The sequence below is a fragment of the Lepidochelys kempii genome, chromosome 25, assembly GCF_965140265.1.
Source record: "Lepidochelys kempii isolate rLepKem1 chromosome 25, rLepKem1.hap2, whole genome shotgun sequence".
Taxonomy (NCBI): Eukaryota; Metazoa; Chordata; order Testudines; family Cheloniidae; genus Lepidochelys; species Lepidochelys kempii.
In genome coordinates this window covers 6,856,431-6,879,750 of record NC_133280.1, presented here as the reverse complement: position 1 = coordinate 6,879,750, position 23,320 = coordinate 6,856,431, and the positions used below count along the sequence as shown (strand labels likewise).

At 44.8% G+C, this 23,320-nt stretch overlaps 2 protein-coding genes across 15 annotated transcripts in view; one reads left to right on the top strand and one right to left on the bottom strand.

The window, feature by feature from the left end:
* The window catches only part of PLEKHJ1 (pleckstrin homology domain containing J1), a 56,155-nt gene that overhangs the window by 8,560 nt on the left and 24,275 nt on the right, over positions 1–23,320 (top strand). The window contains exons 6-7 of one of the 7 annotated variants that reach the window (XR_012156198.1): positions 328–537; positions 21,882–21,970. The exons of 2 other annotated variants lie outside the window; for them this stretch is intronic. Coding sequence is in view for 2 of the 5 variants with exons in the window: in XM_073324251.1 (XP_073180352.1) it covers positions 11,115–11,216 (102 nt within the window). In the remaining 3 variants the exon portion in view is untranslated. Of the gene's footprint in view, positions 1–327; positions 4,030–11,114; positions 14,987–21,881; positions 22,084–23,320 lie in introns of those variants that run through there. 4 more of the 7 variants (XR_012156197.1, XR_012156199.1, XM_073324251.1 and 1 more) reach the window with 4 other exon arrangements.
* The window catches only part of DOT1L (DOT1 like histone lysine methyltransferase), a 103,803-nt gene continuing 85,538 nt past the window's right edge, over positions 5,056–23,320 (bottom strand). For 6 of the 8 annotated variants that reach the window (XM_073324230.1, XM_073324232.1, XM_073324235.1 and 3 more), the window contains 5 exons: positions 22,544–22,749; positions 19,973–20,037; positions 18,413–19,387; positions 16,700–17,321; positions 5,056–13,301 (listed from right to left, as the gene is read on the bottom strand). In XM_073324230.1, coding sequence (XP_073180331.1) covers positions 16,735–17,321; positions 18,413–19,387; positions 19,973–20,037; positions 22,544–22,749 — 1,833 coding nt within the window. In that variant the 3' untranslated portion in view covers positions 5,056–13,301; positions 16,700–16,734. The remainder of the gene's footprint in view (positions 13,302–16,699; positions 17,322–18,412; positions 19,388–19,972; positions 20,038–22,543; positions 22,750–23,320) is intronic. The other 2 variants (XM_073324234.1, XM_073324236.1) reach the window with 2 other exon arrangements.

The following is a 23,320-nucleotide window of genomic DNA, read 5'->3' as shown; positions in this document are numbered from 1 at the left end:
CAGCCTCCAGAAAGGCTGATGGACTGATCTTTGCCACACCTCCCCATCCCGCCACCCTGTGTTTCCTGCTTTGACTAGGAATCAACACTCAGTCTAGAAGTTAATTTGACCATAATCGGATGCCCAGGCCTTAAGTAAAGGAATGGCTCTGGCTGTATAATCTCATATGCTGCAGCTTGTCCCAGTGTACTGCAGCCCTGTGAGGCGGCCCCGTCCTATAAGGGGAGGCACTGAGATCAGCCTGAGCAAACCTCCCTTGAATTGTGCGGGAAAGGCAGGCTGGGTGCCTCGCTCCCCCTTACTTACGGGCATGTGCTCTCGCTGCAGGACCCCCTGGAGCAGTACGGAATCTCCGAGGAAGCCCGATTCCAGCTGGGAACACGCAAGCTGTAACCTGGCAGCCTCCGTCCCCACCCAGCCCAGTGGGGCTTAACTGGCATTCAGCCACCTCCTGGTGGGGGGTGGGGGTGAAAACACCAACCCCCTGTCGGGGGGAGCTCCTGGGACCAAGTGACTTACTTATGGGCCAGATAACTTGTATGTCTTTTTTTTTTTTTTTTTTAACGGATTCATTGCACACTCCCCTTCCTGTTTGTCTTCAGCCCCTCCGAGCTCCCATCTCCCCGCAGCAAGAGTCTTAACTGGCCACTGCTGTGTCAGCTTTAACTTGATGGACCATAAAACTGCTAGGCTGAGGGACTTATGGGCTGCCCGTTACTCACTAGATGCTAGCCCCTAGGGCCACTGAAAGCCCTCATTCAGAGTCCCAGGGGATTTCAGCTATGATGCTGATGTGGAAACCTGGCTGGACTTGTCCTGGTGGGAGCAGCCCAGGGGTCTTCCAGCATATGGTGCTATTATAAGGCAGGGGTGATCTGGGGTAGAGGGCCGGTGTCTGTTCCAGGCCAAAAACATGCATTTCTGCTGGGAATGGCCTCAGGGCTTTGGCCATCCAGCTCTGCAGGCCGCCTGTTGCACGCCTGGAGTTTGTCATCTGGGTGCCCTGAGCCAGCTGGTGGCTGATGCTTTGCTGGCTTTTGCAAAAGTGGCTAATCTCAAAGGGAGAAGGAGGGTCTTTCGTTAAGGGGGTGTGGGTTTTTTGTTTTTTTTTTTGGCCGATGGCATTCCTTTGCTCATAGCGGTGGGGTCCTCGGCCTTGAAATGCCAGACTCACCCCTCTCCCGCACTTAACTCTGTTGGGCCCACTCTAGCTGCTAGATCTGTACTGGACATTGTTCAGCTACTGAAGCTAGATGCAGGGAGCAGCTGTTTCAGGTAAGGGAAGCCCTCCTCTGTTATGGATTGCTACCCCCAAATGGAGGGAGGAGGAACTGGCTCTTACTCTAAACAGGGTTAACTTATGTGACTGCTGGTGCTCCTGCCCCCCTCCCTAGCTGTTGCTGCTCCGGCTGACAGTGTAGCTGTAGGGGGCAGTGTCTTCATTTCTTTACACAAACCTACAGCAGCAGCGATTGCATTGTGACATGCACACAGGGTTACTGGGGCCTGTCTCAGCTCAACACCGTTACTAAGGTCTAATTTTGAACTAATGCAGATGAATCCAGCTACCACGAGCCACCCTACAGCATCTTTAAAATGCACTTCCAACTTCCCACACAGTGTGGGGTTGTGGCTTTCTCACCAGTACCCAGGAGTGAGCAAAGCAAGGGTTTGAAAGACACCTGCTGTGAGGCAGTCTAAACCAAACTCCTCCCCCTGACCTTGAGAGCAAGCTGTGGTTCTTAGTGGCATTGTTCCCTTGCCTGGGGGAGGGGGTGCTGTGCAGTCATTGGCTTCCCAGAGCAGGCCGCCTGCTGTGGGGCTAGTGAAAACAGCTGGGTGGATGCTGCTGTAGTCCCCTTTACTGGAGGCAGTGTGAGAGGTAGAACTGGGTGGGGTGTAGAACCACATCTTGTCCAGGCTGAGCTGGGAGACAGGGTCCCACAGCACGAAGAATAGCTGTACAGGGCTACTTCAGGCTTTATTCCATATACAACACCCCTCATCTGTTTCTGCAGCTTCCCTCATCCTCAGGAGCTTGAGCAGAAAAGACCAAAGCAATCCAGTGATTTCTGGAGGGCTGGGAGACCTGACCTAATTTTTTCTTAAAGTGCTTCAGGCATGTACTGCTCTTAGGAGACTCCCAAGGAGGAAATAATTCAGGTTTAGAACATTAGTTGAGGCTCATTGTTTTAGTACAAGACATCAGCTGCAACATTTTACTATCTCCAGTAGAGGTGGGAGATGGGGGCCCTGCCCACCTCTGCACCAGGACCACATGTGTTCGATGGAGGCTGTTGCTAGTAGCTTCTACATGCAGCTCTAGGACTCAGCGGATGAGCCCTGTACAGTGTGGGAAAGAGGATGTAGTACATGAGTTGAACTGATCATTTGTCCTGTCCACACGGAATGCTACTGGAGAGCAGCCTGCAGGCTGGGTGATGGGTGGAAGTTGTTCCTCCACTTTGTGACTCATTCTGAGGCTGCTCAGTGGTGAACCTCTGGCTGGTAAGAGTGGGGGAGGCTCTGGAAGACCTCGGGAGTCCAGCCATGCCTTCCTCTTCATTGCCCTGGAAAGCAGCGAGAGGATTAGGCAAGAGCACACTAGAGCTTGTGCTTTAGAGAACATGACCTCAGCTGCCTCTATATTGCATTTGCAAGCAGCCCTTTTCTTAGCCTTTGCTGTTACCCAGAGGTAGAGCAGAACACAGATCCATGGTTTTGGTACTGAGCCCAGCACTCCCCTTTGAGAGTAGCGACAAGGTTTGTTCAAATATGGCTCTTGCTATCTGGGGGCTGCTAAAGTTTCCAAGGTTACTAAAGGAGGCTCAGTTCTAGCAGCTGTCTTCTTGCTGCAGTTAAAGTCTTTACCCACTTTCACCAAAGCTGAGGCAAAGGCTCCATAGCAACTGACCTAGGAAATGGTGTTTAAGAGGGTGCTTTGAACTCTGTTGTGACGGTTACATTCCCATCCCCCCTGTCAGCAGCTAGATAGCAAGAATTGTATTCCCAGTGTCTCATCTCCTTTAAGTCAGCTAAGACAACTCAGCCTAAGCCAGGAGCAGGCTCTTTATTAACTCCGTAACATTGGTACATCCCATTACGGAAGCTGGAGCCTTTTTTTAGCTAGGAGGAAGCTGGGAAATGCAGTAGTTTCATACAGAATAAACTGAATTAGGGAAAAGATTACACCCAGTATTTCTCTCTCATGTTCAAACCTTGTTTGATTGTTCAGCCAGCTTGCTTTTGGGCACTTGCCTTTAGAATCAGCGTTGCTTAGTATGCTGGCTGACTCAATTCTCAATACTTGTGTTACTGGACTGTCCCTTCGTGCCCTATGGTCACCCTACTTGAGAAATCATTGACAATATTTAAAATCCTGGCAGGTGGCCATGTGAACATAGCTCATGACAGCTAAGATTTCAGAACTGGAGAACTGGTTATTTAGACCACTCAAACTACTGTATAAATATTCCCTCTTCTGCCTTCCTTGTACAAAAACACTAGCTTTTTCTTGTTACCCTTTCAAAGGGCAGACCTTAAGCTTACAGTTACCATTGCACACTGTACAGAAATGGGCATTTTATTCGGGTTGGGGGAGGTACATTAGGTGAGCAAGGAACAGCTCCAGCTATTTGCTTAGATTAGGAGGTACGTAAATTTCACTTTCATTACTTGATTGAATGTATGAAGACAGATGCTGTGAACAGTTATCTGAGCATGGGTGCCCAGTAACTCACTAAAACTAGCTTTACGGTTCAGGATTAAGGGGAAACAGGTTTAGGAATCTGTTATTACTGGTCATTTATATGCAAGAGTTTCTCATCTGCTCAGGTTCCTTTTTGTGGTTAGTTGCTCTAACAAAAGCATTATATATGGGTGCTGTTCATCGGCTGTACAATCAATGTTTTAAACAAACACCTGTCATGGTTTTAACCTGGGCGTAAATTGCAGCTGCTGTGTAAGAATCCCATGTGCATTTTCTTCAAAAAGAAAGGTTGAAAGGGGAATAAACGTTGCAATCAGTAAGGGTTGGATTTTCATTCATACCTAAGCTCCCTTGACTTTCAGTGGGATTTGTGCTCTTAACTTATGGGCTTTGGAAACACCTACCCTCAAAATGATATGACCCTTTGGACAGGAAGGAAGCAAACAGCAGACCAGAGGTGTAACTGTCGTAGAGTCAATAGAAAGACTACTATAGCTGAAAGCATCACCCTTGTTACCCATGTCTGAGCCAGAATGGTTGGCTGCAGCAATGGGGCTGAAATGGGTATGGCAAATGAAAATCAACAGCAGCTGCCAGGAGTAGGGCAGTGAAGTAGGAGATTCCTAGTGGGAGTGTAACAGCAGAGATCCCATAGCAGGAGCACCAAATAAGCCCAATGGGCCAGCCAATATTATCCCCTCTACAGGTCAAAGGCTACTGAATTCTCTCCTGACATGCTTTCCTCTACTGGGGCCTGACTCACTGTAGGGAAGCCTTGCAAAGGAAGGACTCCAGAAAATGTGTGTCTAAGCATGGAGCACCTGTTCAGTGTGTTGCTGTGACCCTGTAAGTTCTTCACATAAGCCCAGCCTTAAATCCATCCCTATTCAGTGGAGCATGTGAATGCTTTGAATAGTGAGGCCTTTTGTCTCCACTGCAAGATACCCATTGAGCAAATGTTTTTAAACCATCACTTCTGCTCCAGGCAGGAGAGTTTAAGGAAAGCTAAACTAAGTTGAGCAACCAAGTCACTTAGCAAGAGTCAGGGGAAAGCTTTTTGTACTGTGATTTTCAGTTGCTAGCTCCTCAGAAGATCATGTAGTGCTTTATAGGGGAATGGAGGCTCAAAGTGAATATTCTACTGTTACAGCTAGAGTCAAGTCAATTGCCCAGTTACACTCAGTGACAGGAGCCTTGCAGGTCCACTGCTCCAGCAACTGGAGAGTATTGAAGGGGATCTCTGCACTCGTGCTGTAGAGGATACAGAATGCGATCCTCAGCTGAAATGTAAAGAAAGCAAAAAACCCGTCTGCTAAAGTACTGAAGCACCACCACAGTACAATGTATTAAAATACATACATTTTAATATAAAGACAAAACTTCAAAGCATTGTTTCAATTACAAATCAAGGTAAAAGACAAGAAATTAAAGTGGAAGGGAGGGGAGGAAAAAAACTAATTCTTGCATTGTGGAAATTAGAAGGGTGGGTGGAAAATATATATATAATATATATATATATAATATTACATACATATATACACACCAGAAGAATTCACACTAGTTCTATGGAAGAATGACAGGGCAACATACCAGTATAAAAAAAACCAAATAAAGATAAATTAGGGGAAGTTTGAATTTTAAATAATTCAATTTCATAGGCTAAAATGTATAAACTAATTCCTATTCACTAGGAAACATCCCATATCACATGTTTAAGCAAGAAAATGGGTATTTTTTGTTTTAAATCCATTGAAAAATGGATTTTTATTAGTAGTTAAAAGTTTTACTAATCAATTCCTGAGCAACAGCAACTTCATTTGCATTCCTCTGTCCAGTCTCACCCAGCAAGGGCAGACTCCCACTCCTAAAATGCTTTCTTAAAAAGAACAGAGACCTAAAGAATTGGTTTTTAATTTAAAACTGACCACTTCAAGAATTTATATTGGGGGGCAGGAGGGTGGAGCCAAGCAGGCTGGATTAGTCCATTCTGCCTTCTCTTTATTAACACCAGAAATATCACCTTTCCAAAGGACAATTCCACTGCACCAGAAAAGCAACCAGATGTACCTTAGAATCACAGGGTCAAACTTGAGAGAACTTCAGCTTAACATCTTCAAACCTTTACGAAGTGGTTAGGTCATCTTTAATATTGAAATTAAAGCATGAAAACTAAAGAGACTTTGAGACAGTCACAAGCACTAAATAGACAGGAGGGATATTTTCCATTTTAGTATTGGGTTTATGCCCTGAAGTTCCACAACAACAGCATCTGGTATTGCAATATTCAGTCTAAACAGATATTTATAATGCATAAAAGGATAAATAAAATATGGAACAAAATTTAATAAAAAGGTAAATCCAACTCATTCGTGAAAAACAAAGGTCATCTATGGAATTGTTCAGGGGACCGGGGGAAGGGAATTTGAATTAACACAAAAAAATCAGATACTTTTATACTGACTAAATTTATACTTAAAAAACCTCATCTACTGTGATTTCCCTCAGTGCTGCAGAGATAGTTCACAAAAACACTTACTGATTTCTCCCCAAACTGTGATTTAAATAGGTTAAGGTTTTACAGTCCACTGTACAGTTTCCATTTCTTATTAGAAAGCAATAATCGTTCTGAGCTACCAGTGCTCTTAATGCTTTTGGCTCAGGCAAAACAAGAGAAGCAGAATTATTAACAGCAACCACCTATGAGTATTAATTAGGAGAACTCCCTCTAAAGAAAAAGGGTATCAAAATGTTCATGCTTCCAAGCTCTGGTATACACAAGGGTTGCTTTCAATACAGAAAGCAAACTGACTATATGTGGTCAATAAATTCCTAAAAGAGCCCTCACAGCTAGTACAGAGTTAGAAAGCTAATTACAGCTCTTCAGGGAGCAGCACCTGTGACTGAAGTTACATAGCAATCCTGGTTAGACTCTAATGAATAAGGCTACTTCCAGGTCAGTGAAGAAAACTGTCAAGTGTATTGATAGTCCCTGGGGAGGAAATAGCACCATTTTCAGAATGGGTGGAGGGTGGCTTTTATTGTAGGCCTGAAGTCTAGTCAGTGAGGGGAAAATGTGTCCCGAAAACAGCAGCTTATGGGAGACTGCAGCAAGCCCCAGCTCTTGACATCTCCCTCCCCCATTCCAGCAACCATGGGAAAGGTGGGGTGCAGCCTTCAGCTGTGCAGACTGGTGTGTGTGTGTATTGTATCTATATATAAATAGGAAGAGTGATGAGACACGAGCAGTTAAGGGTCTGATCCTGCCAACACTTCCTTGGGGGCATAGCATTTACTACCAGTGAGATACTCCTGGTAGAGGAGTCAGTGTTTGCAGGACCGGGACATAGCAGAAAAATACCACACACACTTTGTGCTGAAGTTACCTCATCCATCCCTCCAGCTACACCACAGGGAGGAATCCTGCTCTCATTGAAGTCAATCTTAAAATTTGCCTGGCTGACTCTAGAGAGAGGGATTGAACCCTGAATTCATCTTACAAACACCCTTGGAAATTGTCTGAGTCTCCCTAGATGTCACAAAGAACTGGGCTCCACGAATGAACTTTTGAGAGAAGGGAATCGTATGTTGGACTTTAAGAAAACAATTGGAAGCGACTGCGTTCCCACAAATAAGCATTCACATTAGCAAGACGTAAGCAGACACCGCGGCATATGGCAGGCATTACAAATTGTCCCTGACACAGCGTGGTTAATGCAGTTCCCTGCCTTGACACACTCCAGCTATCCTGGTCCTAGGACTCTCAGCAAGATGGCAGGATGCTGGGAACAAACGTCATTGAAACCCAATTTACTTTAATGCACAATCCAAGCAGGATTTGAACCCAGGTCTCCAGAGGTGAAAGCAGTTGGCTGTGTGTCACCTTCCCACCTACCCTAACACCTATTTAACCAGAGCTATTGTTAGTTTCTCCAGAAAGGGAAGGTGTGGAAGGGAGGGATTACAGATTTCCTCTACAAGGATCTTTCTTTAAATAAACCCAGCTATCAATAAAGGACTGAATCACCCAAGATAGGAATAAAACTTGCCTCCATTTCGCAAACAGTTTTACAGCTACATCTCCTTCTACCCTCCATTTTTTGTCATCATTTCATCAGTTCCAGTACAAAGGGGAATGAGGGAGGGAGGACTGGGTGTAAATGATGTTCTTTTCCCTGCCTCTCCATCCATTTTTAGCTCCATTTCTGTGCTTAAAAACCAATCTTCTAAGACACGTGACATTTCGATCATTTTTAAACAGATGCCATTTTCCCCAGAAGCAAAAATTACTTCATCCTAGATGTAGACACAAACTTTCACAGCCAAGAGAAAGGCAGGATAAGGCACATGGGCCACTGCAAGCGACACCCAGCTAAAGGTGTGCATGGCCCGAGATGCCGCTTAGCTTAACAACAGCCACATCTGTCAAGCAAATTTGAAGCAACTGCTTGAACTTTGGAATCTGTAGATGAAAGATGCAACGTAAATGCTGGTTTTCACTCCTCTAACAAGAGGGCCTGAAATCTGCTGGTTCAGATGACTTTCTCCAATACCCAAATCAGTGAGTTCAGGGACACTCACTGCTATGCAGCTAACATGACTATATTAAAACAGGCTCTGGCACCTTAATAACTGCACCAATTTAAAACCAAAGCCGTGTGATTTTGGGGGTGGGAAAGTGCGACAGGATGGCATGGACGGGAGCTTTAAAACTCTTGTCTATCCACAGGCCAGCGATAGGCACAATCACTTCAGAAAGCACAACTTGAGTGACAGCAAAAGCAGTCATTGGACAAGATTCTCCCCACCCCCAGTCAACGTACCTACCTGCACAACTGTTATACAGAGGGGAATTCAGCCTACATAGCCCACTCCAATTCTTGGCCTCGCTACTGAAACTGTTCACAAAGCCAATTATCAATGGGGTGAATGCAATTTGTGTTCTAACAGATATTTATCCCCACAGTAAAGGGAGCAAGAATAACTGAAACAACTAGAAAGTCTCATTGTCTTCTTGTGCTACCTGCCATCTCATACGTAGATTGTGCTTTGGGACAGGAGCGCTCTCTCTTACAGCACCTAGTACAAGGGGACCTGATCTACGACCAGCGGCCCTAAGTGCTACCACAATAGTTCACCTAAGTTTGAATTCTTTTAATATGCAATTCTAAAACGGTTGCCTTTAATTCCTGGTTCACCTGACAGTCTAGATTATAAACAAATTGGGAGGAAACAAGCAGGGGAGTGGCACTGCTAACAATAACACCTCTCTCAAGGAGAGAGGGCACCCTCAATGGATCATCTCTGATGTTCATACATATGGGAAGCTTTAAAGAGAGCTGCATGTATCTGTCTCAGGGTTTTTTTTTTTAATGGAAGGTTATGGGATCCTCCATACAAACCCGTAACCAACTCCACTTGAGAGGAGCAAATGACTCAGCACATTTAGGAACAAACCCACTTTCTCCTTCCCTTCCCCCACAATTTGCTGCCCGGTAGTTTCCCCAAATACTTGGGGAAACCATCACTCCTGCAACCTGCACTTAAATGAGTGACGAGATTTAATATCTAGTATTTATGATCCTTCCCAGGAAGATCAATGCACTTTACAAAAAGCAGCCAAGTGCCATTATCCCCATTTTACAGATGAGGAAATACAGGCAGAAACTGATTTGAGAGAGGTCAACCATGTCAACAACAGCCAGGTTTCCAGTTCCATTCCAATGCAGCCCTCATGTACACAAGGGAAAGTGGCCTATTTTCTGGATTCCTCAGCCATAGGTAGCACTGTCCCATATCAGAATTCTTACTGAATGACTAATCCACCGAAAACAGCTAATTTAAATTAATGCCTTGGGAGCTCTCCTAACTTTCTGACACTCCAAGATGTTGTCCAAGGGCTGGGAAAGGCAAACCAGACAACTGGAGCAGATGCACTCTTCCCTTTTTTGGTGGTGTGTAACAACTTGTCTCTGCATCTGCAAACATCTACCCCCCACCTGTTTCACAAAGGGCCACACAGGCTTAGCTCAACACAACATTCAGGAAGTTCGATTTTTTGGCAATGCAGATGCTACAAAATGCATTTTAGCTTCATTATGAGTCCCCCTGCCAGCAGCACCAATGTGAATGAGAAGGAACATTTGTGACAGTAGAAGAATGACTGGGCCAAGCATAGGAAAGTGTAAACCAGAAAGAATTCCTTTCTTGCACTTCACATTTTGGCTTAAATAATATTAAATAAATAAAGTACCACCTCAGGTTACTGAGAACAGGTCTCACAGCTCTGGCACTAAGCTTTCTTCCTAAGGTCACAAATATCCATAAATTTCCAGCCATGCAGATTAGATCTTTATTACTAATGCTTCACGCTTACGTGGGGCTTTTCACCCAGAGATCTCAAAGCAAGGCAAGTATCCTCCTGGTTTTACAGATGGGGAAACATATGGAGATGCTGAACCAATGTGCCCAAGATTACAGTGAATAAGTGAGAGAGCAGGGAGTAAGACCCAGGTCTCTTGCCTGACCCCGGTGCATCATGTGACTCCCCAAAACTTTAAAAATCTATTTCCCAATTTCTCCGTGGAAAAGTGGAGATTCCCAGGGTGCAACATAGAGAAAAAGGGGCCTTTTGGTGAGAAGCAACAGAATTTCATAGCCTTGCCTGCCCCATTACTCTGCCCTGAATCAGGATCAGCCTGCCTGACACTTACCCAGAAGTCCATTTCAGCTGAGATTACTGGGAAGACGAAATCCGCAAGCAAGCAAGGTGCACAGAACACAGAAGGCTGCAACAGTCAAATTTAAAGGAAGAAGCTAACAAAGGCAGAGAAGCTCTGGAATCCCTGCAGGGCCAACTGCCCTCAGAAGCATGTTTGAAACTCACAATACAACAAAGGCTCTCATTAAACCCTTTAGCAAAACAACAGTGCTGAAGAGGCCATGTGCTTTAAGAGGATAATGGCTAGGAAGTGCCGCAGGTCTTGCTCCCATTGCACATGGCCAGGATGGGAATTCATTATCTGGTGAAAGCAGACTGACTCAAGTGATGTCATGCATTTCCCACCCATCTCTTAAATCAGGGATGTAACTGAGACACATAGCGGAGTAAAGCTACGGGCCCTTAAGCAGTTGTTTACACTATTTCACTACCTACCTTTTTTTTAAATCCTCCAAGGTACTGAGTTTGCATTTTGTTGCCTTTAATTGAGATTAAGACTGCTGAGAAGGCCCTGCACCTTTCCGTTACCCAAAGATCTGGATCAGGCTGGCGTTGCCCAATTCACACCTGAACAATAACTGGGTTACATGTTTTCCTGGATTCCAGGACATAACTGTATATGGCTTCCACTAGAAGCTACTGGATGTTTCTCAGCTGCCACTCCCTGAGCATTACTTTCTTTTCTAGGTTCTTTCCCTGCTGCTAGGAATCCAGCTGGATGCATCACCTCCTCCCTCTCCTCTCCCATGCACAAACCAGAAAATGATTAAAAATATTCCTGGAGATTAGGGATAAGGATCAGTCCCTTTAGCGATCAATAATAAAGCAACATTACATTAATAGCTTCTGCACACATGGCACCTTTTGGAGAGGCTGAGACACTTAGGAGTGGAGGGGGTAACCGAGCTTGTTAATTTCTATGCCGTTGCCCGCTATGTGGTCTAGAGGGAAGCAGCCAATTTGAAATACATTGAAGGTGTTCATTGTCAGTCAGGGTACTGCAAATTTCCAGAACAAATTCACTCCTGGGGGAAAGGAAGGAGCTGGTGAGAATAGGAAAGTAGAACACTTCCATCAGCTCCTCTGGACACACAGAACCAGCACAGTACTCACGGAGATACCAACCAAACCAGCCACGGAAGCACAGCACAGGAGAGTGCGAAGAGATATTTGGCCTGCTCCAAGTGCAATTAGGCACTGATTCACGAAGCCCAGCAGTTTGTGACAAAGGGAAACCACACTAGGGAGTTGGTGAGGGAGAGATCAACTCTATAGTGAATGGCTGCTTGCTGGAGGCTACCAAGTGCCTTTGATGCAATACGACCGTATCTCCCCACACAGAACTTAGGCCAGCACGGATTCACTTTAGCACCAGTGTGTTCTGAATCAAGTCACTTTGCTGTAGTGATTCCCCTTCTGTTACTGTGGTTTCCTTCATTGGCGCTTGGTCCAGTCTATGCTGCAGACTGATGTTTATGAACTAATGGATCCTCCTCCCCGTTTTGTGCACTTGAATAAATAAAAAACTTTTTACAAGTTTACTGTGCATCACACAACCTAAAAAATAAACTGAATAAAGTTTATGAAATTTATAAATTTTCATCACATCTATAAAATACGGTCACTGTTCGGAGCGACACTTTTCTGTACACAGAACACCAAGTCACAATACAATTCAAAATGCACCAGTTTGATAGTGTGGCAGCAAGTTAAGCTAGATTGTGGTGTTTTTGTGAACTACCATTTAAACCTATTCAAAGCAAAGAAATACAAAAGCGAATGCACTTAGAAGTCAGTAAAATGTACAAGGCTGAGCCATTTCGGAATCAAGTATCAAAACCTTACTAACAAAATACATTGTACTTCAACAAAAACAACAAGCTGAGCAAATCTGCTGCTATCTGCCCCAGCATAGAAGCTCGGTTTTCAATCTTCCCGATATTGTTAAAAAGGGCCTGACCAACACCAGTGATTATGCACCCTGTTCATATGCCAAATGACACCCCAAAACAAGTTAACAGTCTAGCTACTGAAATTCACAGTGACTTGAGCGCCACCAGAGGCTTTAATGGGCCCAGTGAAGTAGTCTAACAGGACTAGACTTAAGTTATGCTTCTTCTGTTCAAAGTGTCTGAACCAGCTGAGTTTGCACAGGTCAGATCAAGTAATCTAGCTGCCATTCCAGAGGGGAGTATTGCATTCTTGTTTGTAATAAACAATATTAAATGCCTGATAACTGAGCCATAAGCTCTGTTAAAAATAAAAACAACCACCACCCAAAACCAAAGACTGCCATTCTCTGTAGCTCCTGCTTTGCTGTAAACCAATGGACTTTGGTATATGAACAGAGTGAGTTGAATAAATAAAAGCAGACCTTTCTGAGAACTGGGTTTGGCATTGGTCAACCCTCAAATTCAGCACCAAGGATTTGAACTAGAGAGGCACAGTTCTGACGGATGAAATAGCACCGAGAGGAGGCTCTTTACATCTCTGCTGGTGTGCCAGTCCTTTATTATTCAGAGAATGGTTTCAATGAGTTGTGGTTTTTTATGACTTTAGATGGAATAAAATAAGCCAAAATTGTTTTCATTTTTAAAAAAAGATAAATACTTTATCTAAACTATCGACAATACAAACTGGAGCTTTTTTTAAGCATTTTCCTTTGCAGTTATTTTTCAACTCCGATTCACAGTAGAATATTTTCTCTGTTATTTAGGTCTTTTGTTTGTTTGTTTGTTTGTTTACTTTGTCCAGTAGTAAGAGAGTAGAAACCCCTGCCAGGCCAGGCGAGCACCTTTCAGTGGAAGCTGAGTGAAGTTGGTCCACGTTGTCCTTGCATAGGTCACATTGGGTTGAGGTAGAAATCCTAGTTACCTGTGGGACAGGAGGAGAGGAAGAGACCCATCTAAATTAGATGCATCAAATCAAGTGTGTGCCAGAAATGTCATTTACTATATAGTTCTTAGACCTTCTGTTAGCCAGGATCAACAGGGACAGAAAGAAGAACAATCCATGTGTTGATATCAGTCAAAATCAGAGATAGATGACAACTCAACAGGTCTCTTCCATCACACCTCAACCCTTCTCGGGCTGTGCAATCATGAAATTTGATCCCTTGTTCCTAGATTTAGGCTGCAGTTCAAAAAGGTAAACACGCAAGTAGTCCTATTGAAGATATGGGGATTATTCATGTGTTTAAATCAGGCATATGGAGCCTGATCCAAAGCCCATTGGAAGTCAATTGCAGCCTTTCCATTGGCTTCAGTGATGGACTTTGGATCAGGACTATGCTTAAGTACCATGCTGAACTGGGGGCTTAGATATTTGTCTGCGTTGACCTCTTCATCTGCTGGCCTAGGCACCTCCATGTGTCAAATCCAGGGCCACAGTTCCTAGTTTGCTCTACATCTAGCTTCTGTGTTTATAAACCTCTGGTGCTGCCTCTTCCCCCCCGTAATGTCTTGTCATTTAGATTGGAAGCACTTTGAGGCAGAAACTATCTAATGAATTTGTACAGTGCACCAAGGAGTCCTAATTTCAGGTGTGGTTTACTTAATAAAAATAAGGTATTTTCACAGTGCTCATACCCACGTCATGCAGCTATAAACAAAGGACCCCAAAAACGTAACCACAGTCACATCTAGACGGTCCCGAATACAAGAATTCCTGTCATTGAAAACTGCTGAGGTTCTGCCCTTTGGTTTTGTTCTGCAGCAGGACGAAACTAAGACCTTTTGAAAGCTTTCCCCCCAAAACAGAGAAAGCTCCCTGCACTCAGTGACCCTGTGGATAGGACAGTTACCTGGGATGGGGGAGAGAGGTTCAAGACCCTGCCTGAACCCAGATCCTAGGTGAGTGCTCTGTCTAGCTGATTATTCTGCGGAGTGGGTCTCTTCCCCTGCAACCTGAGACACCTTCCAGATAACAGCTTTGTCTAAACCAATGCCTGTCTGCAAAAAGTTTCAATTTTGATAAACTGGCATTTTCTAATGAAAAAATATTCATAAAAAATCCCTCCCATTCTATTCACACCCCTCCTCTCCAAATTCAATTTTCCATCCATAGCCCCCGCCCCCCGTTTCCTCAAGCCTATTTTCCAGCCACCACCCTATTCCACTTTATAATTCAGGACTGTTTACATCTTCCGCTGACTCCAACTGCTGCTGTAACTCTAGACAAGTTACTTGACTTCCCTGCTTCAGCTTCCCCCATCAGCAAATCTGGAGGTAACTTACCTATATCACAAGGGTGTTGTGAGGATTTGATCACATTTGGAGAACAATATGACGGTGAACACACTATCTACATGCAAAGTGTTTGATAAGAATCTCAAGTGTACTGTAATTTAGTCAAATGCCACAAAAGGCAAAGGGTGTTACCCTCTACTGCAGAGATGGGCAAACTTTTTGGCCCAAGGGCCAGATCAGGGTTGCAAAACGGTATGGAGGGCCAGGTAGGGAAGGCTGTGCCTCCCCAAACAGCCTGGCCCCTGCCCCCATCTGCGTCCTCCCACTTCCCGCCCCCTGACTGCCCCCCTCAGAACCCCTGACCCATCCAACCCCCCCTGCTACTTGTCCCCTGACCGCCCCCTCCCAGGACCCCCCACCCCAAACTGCCTCCCCAGGACCCCACCCCCTATCCAACCCCCCCACTCCCTATCCCCTGACTGCCCCGACCCCTTTCCACACCCCCACCCCAACAGGCCCGCCGGGACCTCTGACCCATCCAACCACCACCCCACTCCTTGTCCCCTGACCGCCCCCCTCCCTAACTATCCCCCCCCGGACCCCACCCACTATCCAGCCCCCCCGCTCCCTGTCTCCTGGTGCCCCCCAACCTCCACCCTATCCAACCGCCCCCTGCCCCTTATCCAACTCCACCCGCCCCACTACCACGCCGCTCAGAGTGGCAGGACAGGCTTATTGGAAAGCCTGGCAGGTAGGCAGGCACAAGACGCATTGCTGCGGGAGAGGGGGGACAGCATTCCCAACCGGGAGCTCAAGGGCCGGGCAGGACGGTCCCGCGGGCCAGATGTGACTTGTGGGCTGTAGTTTGCCCACCTCTGCTCTACTCGATGTACTTCTGTATCAGAGGATAGCAGCAGCATCAAGGACCTGCAGGAGGGCTTAACTAGGCAATCCTGAACTGCATTATAAAAGCCAAGGTTTTCATAAGGACAATATGAGACTTTCTGGTTGTGCATATCATTCTGCAGCTGCTCTGAAAGATTCTTTGACACTTGCTTTACTGTTATGCATGCTTGCACACACCTTCCAGAGTTTTTCTCTCTTCCACAGCCTCATTCCTTACTTAGCTTGGGCTAGATTTTAGCACAGGGTATTCCACTAACTAACCTAGCATAGTCAATCTAGCAAGCCCAAGACTGCCAAGGCAGGCAACAGCCCAATGGCTGATGCAATCTGTTCGTGCTTTACCTATCAGGGACAGGAAGCAGACTTCCCGCTTTATTCTTATCTAATTCAAATGATAATCACAGGCAGATTATACAGAGAATTATTAGATCAGGTTGCCACTATGAGGCAGACATGAGTCACCAGGCTGCTTTTGTAACTCCACTTTCCACAGCACTCTGCTTAGGCTCACAGTATCTGCAACCCTCCACTAGATCATCCTTATTCAGTTGTTTCCAAGGGGGGGGGGGGGAGGGTTGTAGCCTATGGCCTAGAGTTCTCCTTTGTTACCCATAGAGGGCAAATTTGGTATGATGCCACAAAACCGTCACCACGCTGCCACCTACTGTCAAAGCAGCAACAACATGCAAGGTAATGACATGCCGACCTGCATGGGAGCACACCCTGTTGTGAGGGAGATAACCCTGCAAAACGCAGAGTGGGCAGCAAAACCCTGAAGGGCTGTAGCTCAAGTCAGATGCTTGGAAAAGATGAACAATCAGCTTCTCTTCCTAATTTTTCTCATGCTCTCAAAGCGGCACATATTCTAAAGTATTCAAGCCATGGTACTGCAGGAAACGTTGCTTCAAATAATGTAAATGGGCCATTGCAGCTCCCCCGGCCTGACCACAACGTTCCTGGATACCAGGTGAGTTACAGCATGGGCACTCAGTGTGTCGAGAAGTCCTGACTCCCAAAACTGAGGCCTGGAGATTACCTGCTCTCCAAATTTTATTGGGATCTCTAAGTCAAAGAACCTGTCCCCACCCCGCTTCCAAGCTCAGTTATGGGCTGATGGCTGAAAAGGAAAGGAAGGTCATTTAGTATCTTGTACAAACCTCCTGTTTTCTCTAGCCTTACCTTACAAAATAAGAACTGTTAGCTAAGCAAGCTCTTTATCGTGGCTTAACCCCAGAAAGGTGCGAAGCGTAAGGAGACTGCATGCCAAGTGTAACCCACATAGCGGACGCGCCGGTGGCGTTGGGCTGCGGGATCGTGGGCGCGGTCTGTGCCAACGCCAAACGGGGCAGAGGTGGGTGATGGACTGTAAAGGAGGGACGGGAAGTTTTGTGCTGAAGAGAAGCTAGCTTCAGAGACAGAGCAGCGTTAGCGGATTGGACAGAAGCAGCAGAAGAGGATGGTAAAAAAGCATCATTAGCTGGGATGGACGGCAAGTTCTGCAGGAGCGCAGGCTCAGAGTGAGAAGCGAGTAATGGAGGAGGGGGGGGCAATGAAACATTAGGAGTGGGGGGAGCAGGGGTATGAAAAACAGCTTGCACTGGTGCTCTGTTCAGGTGCGGGGCAGCTCTGTTCTCACTGGACGTTACTAAGCTAGAGGAGGGGGACTGGAAGGATGAGGTGCTGGCAACAGCCTGCAGAGGGTTTAAGCTTAGCATTGTGCTGCTAGAAACAGCACTGCTGCTGAAACTGGCTCCAAACTGATGAGAAGAGGAGGCAGAAGGCACCGCATGGTTAAAAATACCTGCAAACAGGAGAAAGAAACTCAGCTTCAGCAGATGGGCTTTGTACAGTCACAAGTGACAAGAGAAACCAACAAAAAGCCAAAAAAAGCAAAATTATAGCAGTTACAGCCCCATACAAAATACGCAGCATGAAATAGCAGCAAGCAATGAGAGATAATGGTGCAGGCCAGGAAGTACAAGAGTCACTTACCTTCCTACTGCCAGCCTGTAAATGCCATGGGGAACAATGGCCAGACCCAAGAGAAAGCAGACCTTTTAATTCTATGCCACATGGGTAAGCTTTTGATGAGATTATCCAGGCACTAGAGTTCTTTACCTGAAGACTCAAATGACTGCTGTTCCCTCCTGCTTACCCACTTACAAGGCTGCAAAGCCAGAGAGTGAATATCCAGCAAATCTAAAACGCTAAGAGGTGAGAGTTAGGATTTCCCAACATGGTGCATGAATGATTATGGGCAGGACCTGTCTGAACCTGCCAATACTACAGGGTTAAAGGAAGATTCTTTCCTATCTGCTTCCACTAGTTTGCCTCATGAGAACAGCAGCACAGAATGCTAGAGGTCCACATGGCATTTGCCATTCCTGGCCCAGAAACGCACTCTTATCAGTCTCAGTTCAAGAGCCAGCAGAATCCTACACAAATCCCATCAGCTTCTCATCTGAAAAGGATACAGATATTCAGCACAAACAAGGAAGAGGGAGAAAGAATCTTATGTCCTAATCTCAACCTTCACTGAAGCTGACAAGTCAGATATCCTTAACTATTCAGAGAGGGCAGCACGGCACGTTAAACCTTTAGACCTGCAGGGAGACCTAAACTAGTTCCAGCATAGCGACAACTGACGCAACCGCGTGTTATGAAATCAGAACATCTAGGTGCATTCCCATTTCCTTTCATCTTAGTTCTATGTTCATCTAGCAGAAAGAAAGCTGATTATTCTATCAGTCGTGAGAGATGCAGGACAGAGTCAATCCAAGGTAGAGCTGCTCCACTTCCTGCAGAAGTGAAATGGTTTTGTACCTGGAGAGAAACACAGCCACACTTTCCTCTAGCCTTGCCCTTATACCAGAGAAACAAAGTTCTGCCTACCTCCAACTGTTCCACCTGTAACCCCAGGAGAGAAGTTCCCCATAGCATGAGAGTTAGTCAGTCTGGTTGCAGCTGATGACACGTGGACCAGACTGGCAGCAGCTGGCATTGAATTAAATAAGGACTGCAATACTGAGGAGTTTGTGACCGAGTTGAGGTTTGCCTGCAAAGCCATGGGGCCCAGGGGGAACTGCGATGCAGTGGTCAATGTGTTTAAGAAAGGATGGTGCGTCTGAACAGAAGGTGCTGGGTTGCCTGCAGATGAGACACCAGTGGAAAGGCTTTTGCCATTAAGAAGGCCACCAGAAGATACAGCAGCAGCAGAAATGAAAAGGTTGTGGCCATTTTTAAACTCCACATCACGGTCCCGTCCTTTGCCGACCTTGCCATTGTGCTGCAAGGAACCTTTTTCAGAAGAAGCCCCTGGACGAATGGTTAATTCACTGATCTCTTTACTTTTGACTCCTGACCGGTTTAAGTCTTCTCCTTTCATGCTGCCTAGGCCTTCAAGCTGCCTCTTGTTCAAAAAGGGGTTTGTCTCCATAATCCCCACATCTTTGCTCCTCTGTGACTGAAAACCCAGAGAGGAGTTGAGGGTCGTCACATCTGAAGTCTTATGAGGAAGAGAAGCACCATCAATAAAGCTGTGTAAACCGATGTCTGTGGTCAGTCCACCATTATACATGGATCCATTAATGGAGTTTGTATTGGGGCTGAGTCCGTCCGTCCCAGAGGAGGACATGGTGATGTTTTTCCTTGTGTGTGCTGCAAGTTTGGCATCGATGGCCATGCCATCCTCAGAGGACGGCCTAAAGGCAAACAGGGAATTCTGGCTCAGAGATGAAACAGCCTGCAATGGGCTATCTGTAGTTTTGGTCAGGTTGATGTCAGAAATTGGTGAAAAGGTAGACTTCCATTTACTGCTATTCATGTTCTCACTGGTTTGTGCTTGTCTCCTCCCAGCTAAACTGCCACCTAGTTTGGAAGAAGGGTTGCATGCATCAATGAACAATTCATTTAACCTTCAATAAGCACAATCTGTCCAACAATTTACTCATTTTAATAGTTGATTCTCCTTTCTGAACACACAGGGAGAAAGTTCACAGCAGCTATTAATCCCTTTATGACCCTAGTTAAATGCATCTCAAAGGACTGATTAGGCTATTGGAAGAGCAGATTACATCAGCCTTCAAATCAGACACACACCTAGCCAAAAACTGGCCAGGCATCCTTGTCTAGGAAAAAAGTAAAACCCTCTAAAATGCTTTATTCCACCCATAGTTTTATCCCAGGTGTCAAGAGTCAGGACTACAACCTGTGCCCATAAATTTAAAAGGGATTTTGAAGCAACCAACTACAAAGAGATGGCCCCAAAGTTTGTAATGTGATTAAGGCAATCCCCTTAAGGATCTGTATTAGCACAGATCTCTGCTTTGAAAGGCATGTCTGCTATACGCCACAAGTTCTCTCCCAGGAAGCCTGCTTATCAATTGACAGTCTAAAAACTACAGGGCAGCAGGCATCAGAATGCATTCGATGGTTAACATTCCCCAAACTTACCATTTTCAATAGCCTTCTGTGGAGATTTGCTTTCCAATGATATCGTTGCAATTTTCCTCTCAATTCTAGTAGAAAAGAAAAAGATTACTTACACAGTGCTTCTTGAAGTCTTGCTGTTACTGAGTTACCCCCATGACATACCTCTTGATTTTTGTGTTTCTGTGTCTGCCCAACTAATTTAAAAATGTACAATGCAAATTTACTAGTGCATTGTCTCTCAACCTTTCCAGGCTACTGTACCCATTTCAGGAGTCTGATTTGTCTGACGTACCCCCAAGTTACACAGAATCATAGATATCAGGGTTGGAAGGGACCTCAGGAGGTCATCTAGTCCAATCCCCTATTCAAAGCAGGACCAACACCAACTAAATCATCCCAGCCAGGGCTTTGTCAAGCCTGACCTTAAAAACCTCTAAGGAAGGAGATTCCACCACCTACTTAGGTAACCCATTCCAGGGCTTCACCACCCTCCTAGTGAAAAAGTTTTTCTTAATATCCAACCTAAACCTCCCACACTGCAGCTTGAGACCATTGCTCTTTGTTCTTACACCTCACTTAAAAACTAGTTGCTTACATAATCAAACAAAAATAAGAATGGCCATATTGGGTCAGTCCAAAAGTCCATCTAGCCCAGTATCATGTCTTCCAGCAGTGGCCAATCCCAGGTGCCCCAGAGGGAATGAACAGAGCAGGTAATCATCAAGTGATCCATCCCATCGCCATTCCCAGCTTCTGGCAAACAGAGGTTAGGGACACCATCCCTGCCCAATCGCCATTGATGGACCTAGCCTCAAGGAACTTATCTAGTTCTTTTTTGAACCCTGTTATAGTCTTGGCCTTCACAACATCCTCAGGCAAAGAGTTCCACAGGTTGACTGTGCACTGTATAAAAAAAATATGTCCTTTTGTTTGTCTTAAACCTGATGCCTATTAATTTCATTTGGTGACCCCTAGTTCTTGTGTTATGAAAAGGAGTAAACAACAACTTTCTTATTTACTTTCTCCATACCGATCATGATTTTATAGACCTCTATCATATCTCCCCTTAGCCATCTCTTTTCCAAGCTGAAAGTCCTAGGGCTTTTTAATCTCTCCTCATACGGCAGCCATTCCATATCCCTTATCATTTTTACTGACCTTTTCTGAACCTTTTCCAACTGCAATACATCTTTTTTGAGATGGGGCGACCACATCTGCACGCAGTATTCAAGATGTGGGTGTACCATGGATTTATATACAGGCAATATGATATTTTCTGTCTTCTTATCTGTCCCTTTCTTAACAATTCCCAACATTCTGTCACAGCACACTATTACTGAAAAATTGCTTACTTTCTCATTTTTACCCTATAATTATAAAATAAATCAACGAATATAAATGTTGTACTTGCATTTCAGTGTATAGTATAGGTTTCAGAGTAGCAGCCATGTTAGTCTGTATTCGCAAAAAGAAAAGGAGGACTTGTGGCACCTTAGAGACTAACCAATTTATTTGAGCATAAGCTTTCGTGAGCTACCTTCATCGGATACATCTAATGAAGTGAGCTGTAGCTCATGAAAGCTTATGCTCAAATAAATTGGTTAGTCTCTAAAGTACCACAAGTCCTCCCTTTCTTTTAGTGTATAGTATATAGAGTAGTATAAACAAGTCATTGTGTGTATGAAATTTTAGTTTGTACTGACTTTGCTAGTGCTTTTTATGTAGACTGTTGTAAGACTAGGCAAATACCTAGAAGACCTGTGTGTACCCCCAGGGATATGTGTAGCCCTGGCTGAGAACCACTGTACTAGTGGAATATATCCTTACCAAGAAATAAGCTACCAAAGACTCTGAACAGAGGTTGTGAATTTTACCTACATACCAAGAATACTTATTCATGGAACTTTTCATTGCTTTTTTCCTTCCTCAGGCAGCCAGATTTACAGCACCTTTACTCTTAAAGTACTTCACATACACACAGAGCAATTACTACACCCACAAATGGGGAAGAACGTGACAGGTGTTTAACAACATAGAGCAACATTACACAACACTTTGGAATAGGAAGTGAAGAACTCTGTATCAAGTTGAAACGGAAGTTGGAATTTTCTTAGCTAAAAATTACCCAAAAGGTAAGACTTGGTCAGGGTGCTGAAGTGAGCACTCCTGCAAAGTTTATGCTCATTCTTCCAAACAAAGCCACCCGCTGCAAGCATTAAAAACCCAGCTAGGAGTAGGTTCCCTATGCTCATTCTGCTTTCCAACACCTTCACAGTTTATCAAGAGATGTTAGCTACTAAAGTACACAATATATATAATGCTGAAAACAAACTCTGGCTGACAAGCAGCATGAGTTAATGAGATAGATCTTTGTACTTGGAGAACTAACAGACCAGGCCTAGAGAGCTGCATCTTCAGATAGGGTGACCAGAAAGCAAATGTGAAAAATCGGGACGGGGTGGAGGGTAAAAGAAGCCTATATAAGAAAAAGACCCAAAAATCGGGACTGTCCCTATAAAATCAGGACATCTGGTCACCCTATCTTCAGATCAGATAAAGCTGCTAACCGGACATCGACAGAGTTATATTCACCTGGTGCTATTGTGCTCATCTTCCGATCCCTGCTCTTCATCCGAAGTCAGTGGCGAGTAACGAACGCCGTTTGTCTGAATCAGGGGCTTCTCTTTTTTCAACACTGGAGGCTGGTCATTGTCCTGGTAGGGAAGAGGAGAGTTCTTCAGGGAGTTTTCAGGGGAGGAAATGGCCGTTATTTCTAAAGGCTGATTAATGTTATTGACCTGGGGTGGGAAGAAAAAAAATGTTAAAGATGAAAATATTCTTTTAGTAAAGAACTTCATAAGACAGTATTCACGCACACTTGGCTTTCAGCTTTAAGACTAGCTTAGCGTTTGACACCAAAAGTCATGCTATCCTTCAGTGTCACAACCCTAAAATCCCTGCACAATGTTTGGCTGCCTTTCTGAGCTTTCATGGCTGAATACTTGACCCTGAAGATGATAAAATTAGGCAGTTAAATGCATGAAAAAAGGGAAAGAACATTTCACCTCAAATATCAATTTCTGATGCCATGATGAATACAACCTACAGGTCTTCATTAGGAACATCTGCTGTGTGTTTTGAGATAACACTTACTGAATAGTATTTGCTTAAAGTCAATGGGACATAAGCACTCAAGTCACTTAATGAATGTATTTTAGACGGGGTAAAATTCTGATTTCACAAAAAGCAAACACGTTTCACGATCACTTGGAGAATCAGAATTATTTTGTTAAAGATTCTGTTTAATACTTAATAGAATTTTTTGAGGGGAAGGTAAGAGGACTTAGAAGATTCTGTAACTACATCTAA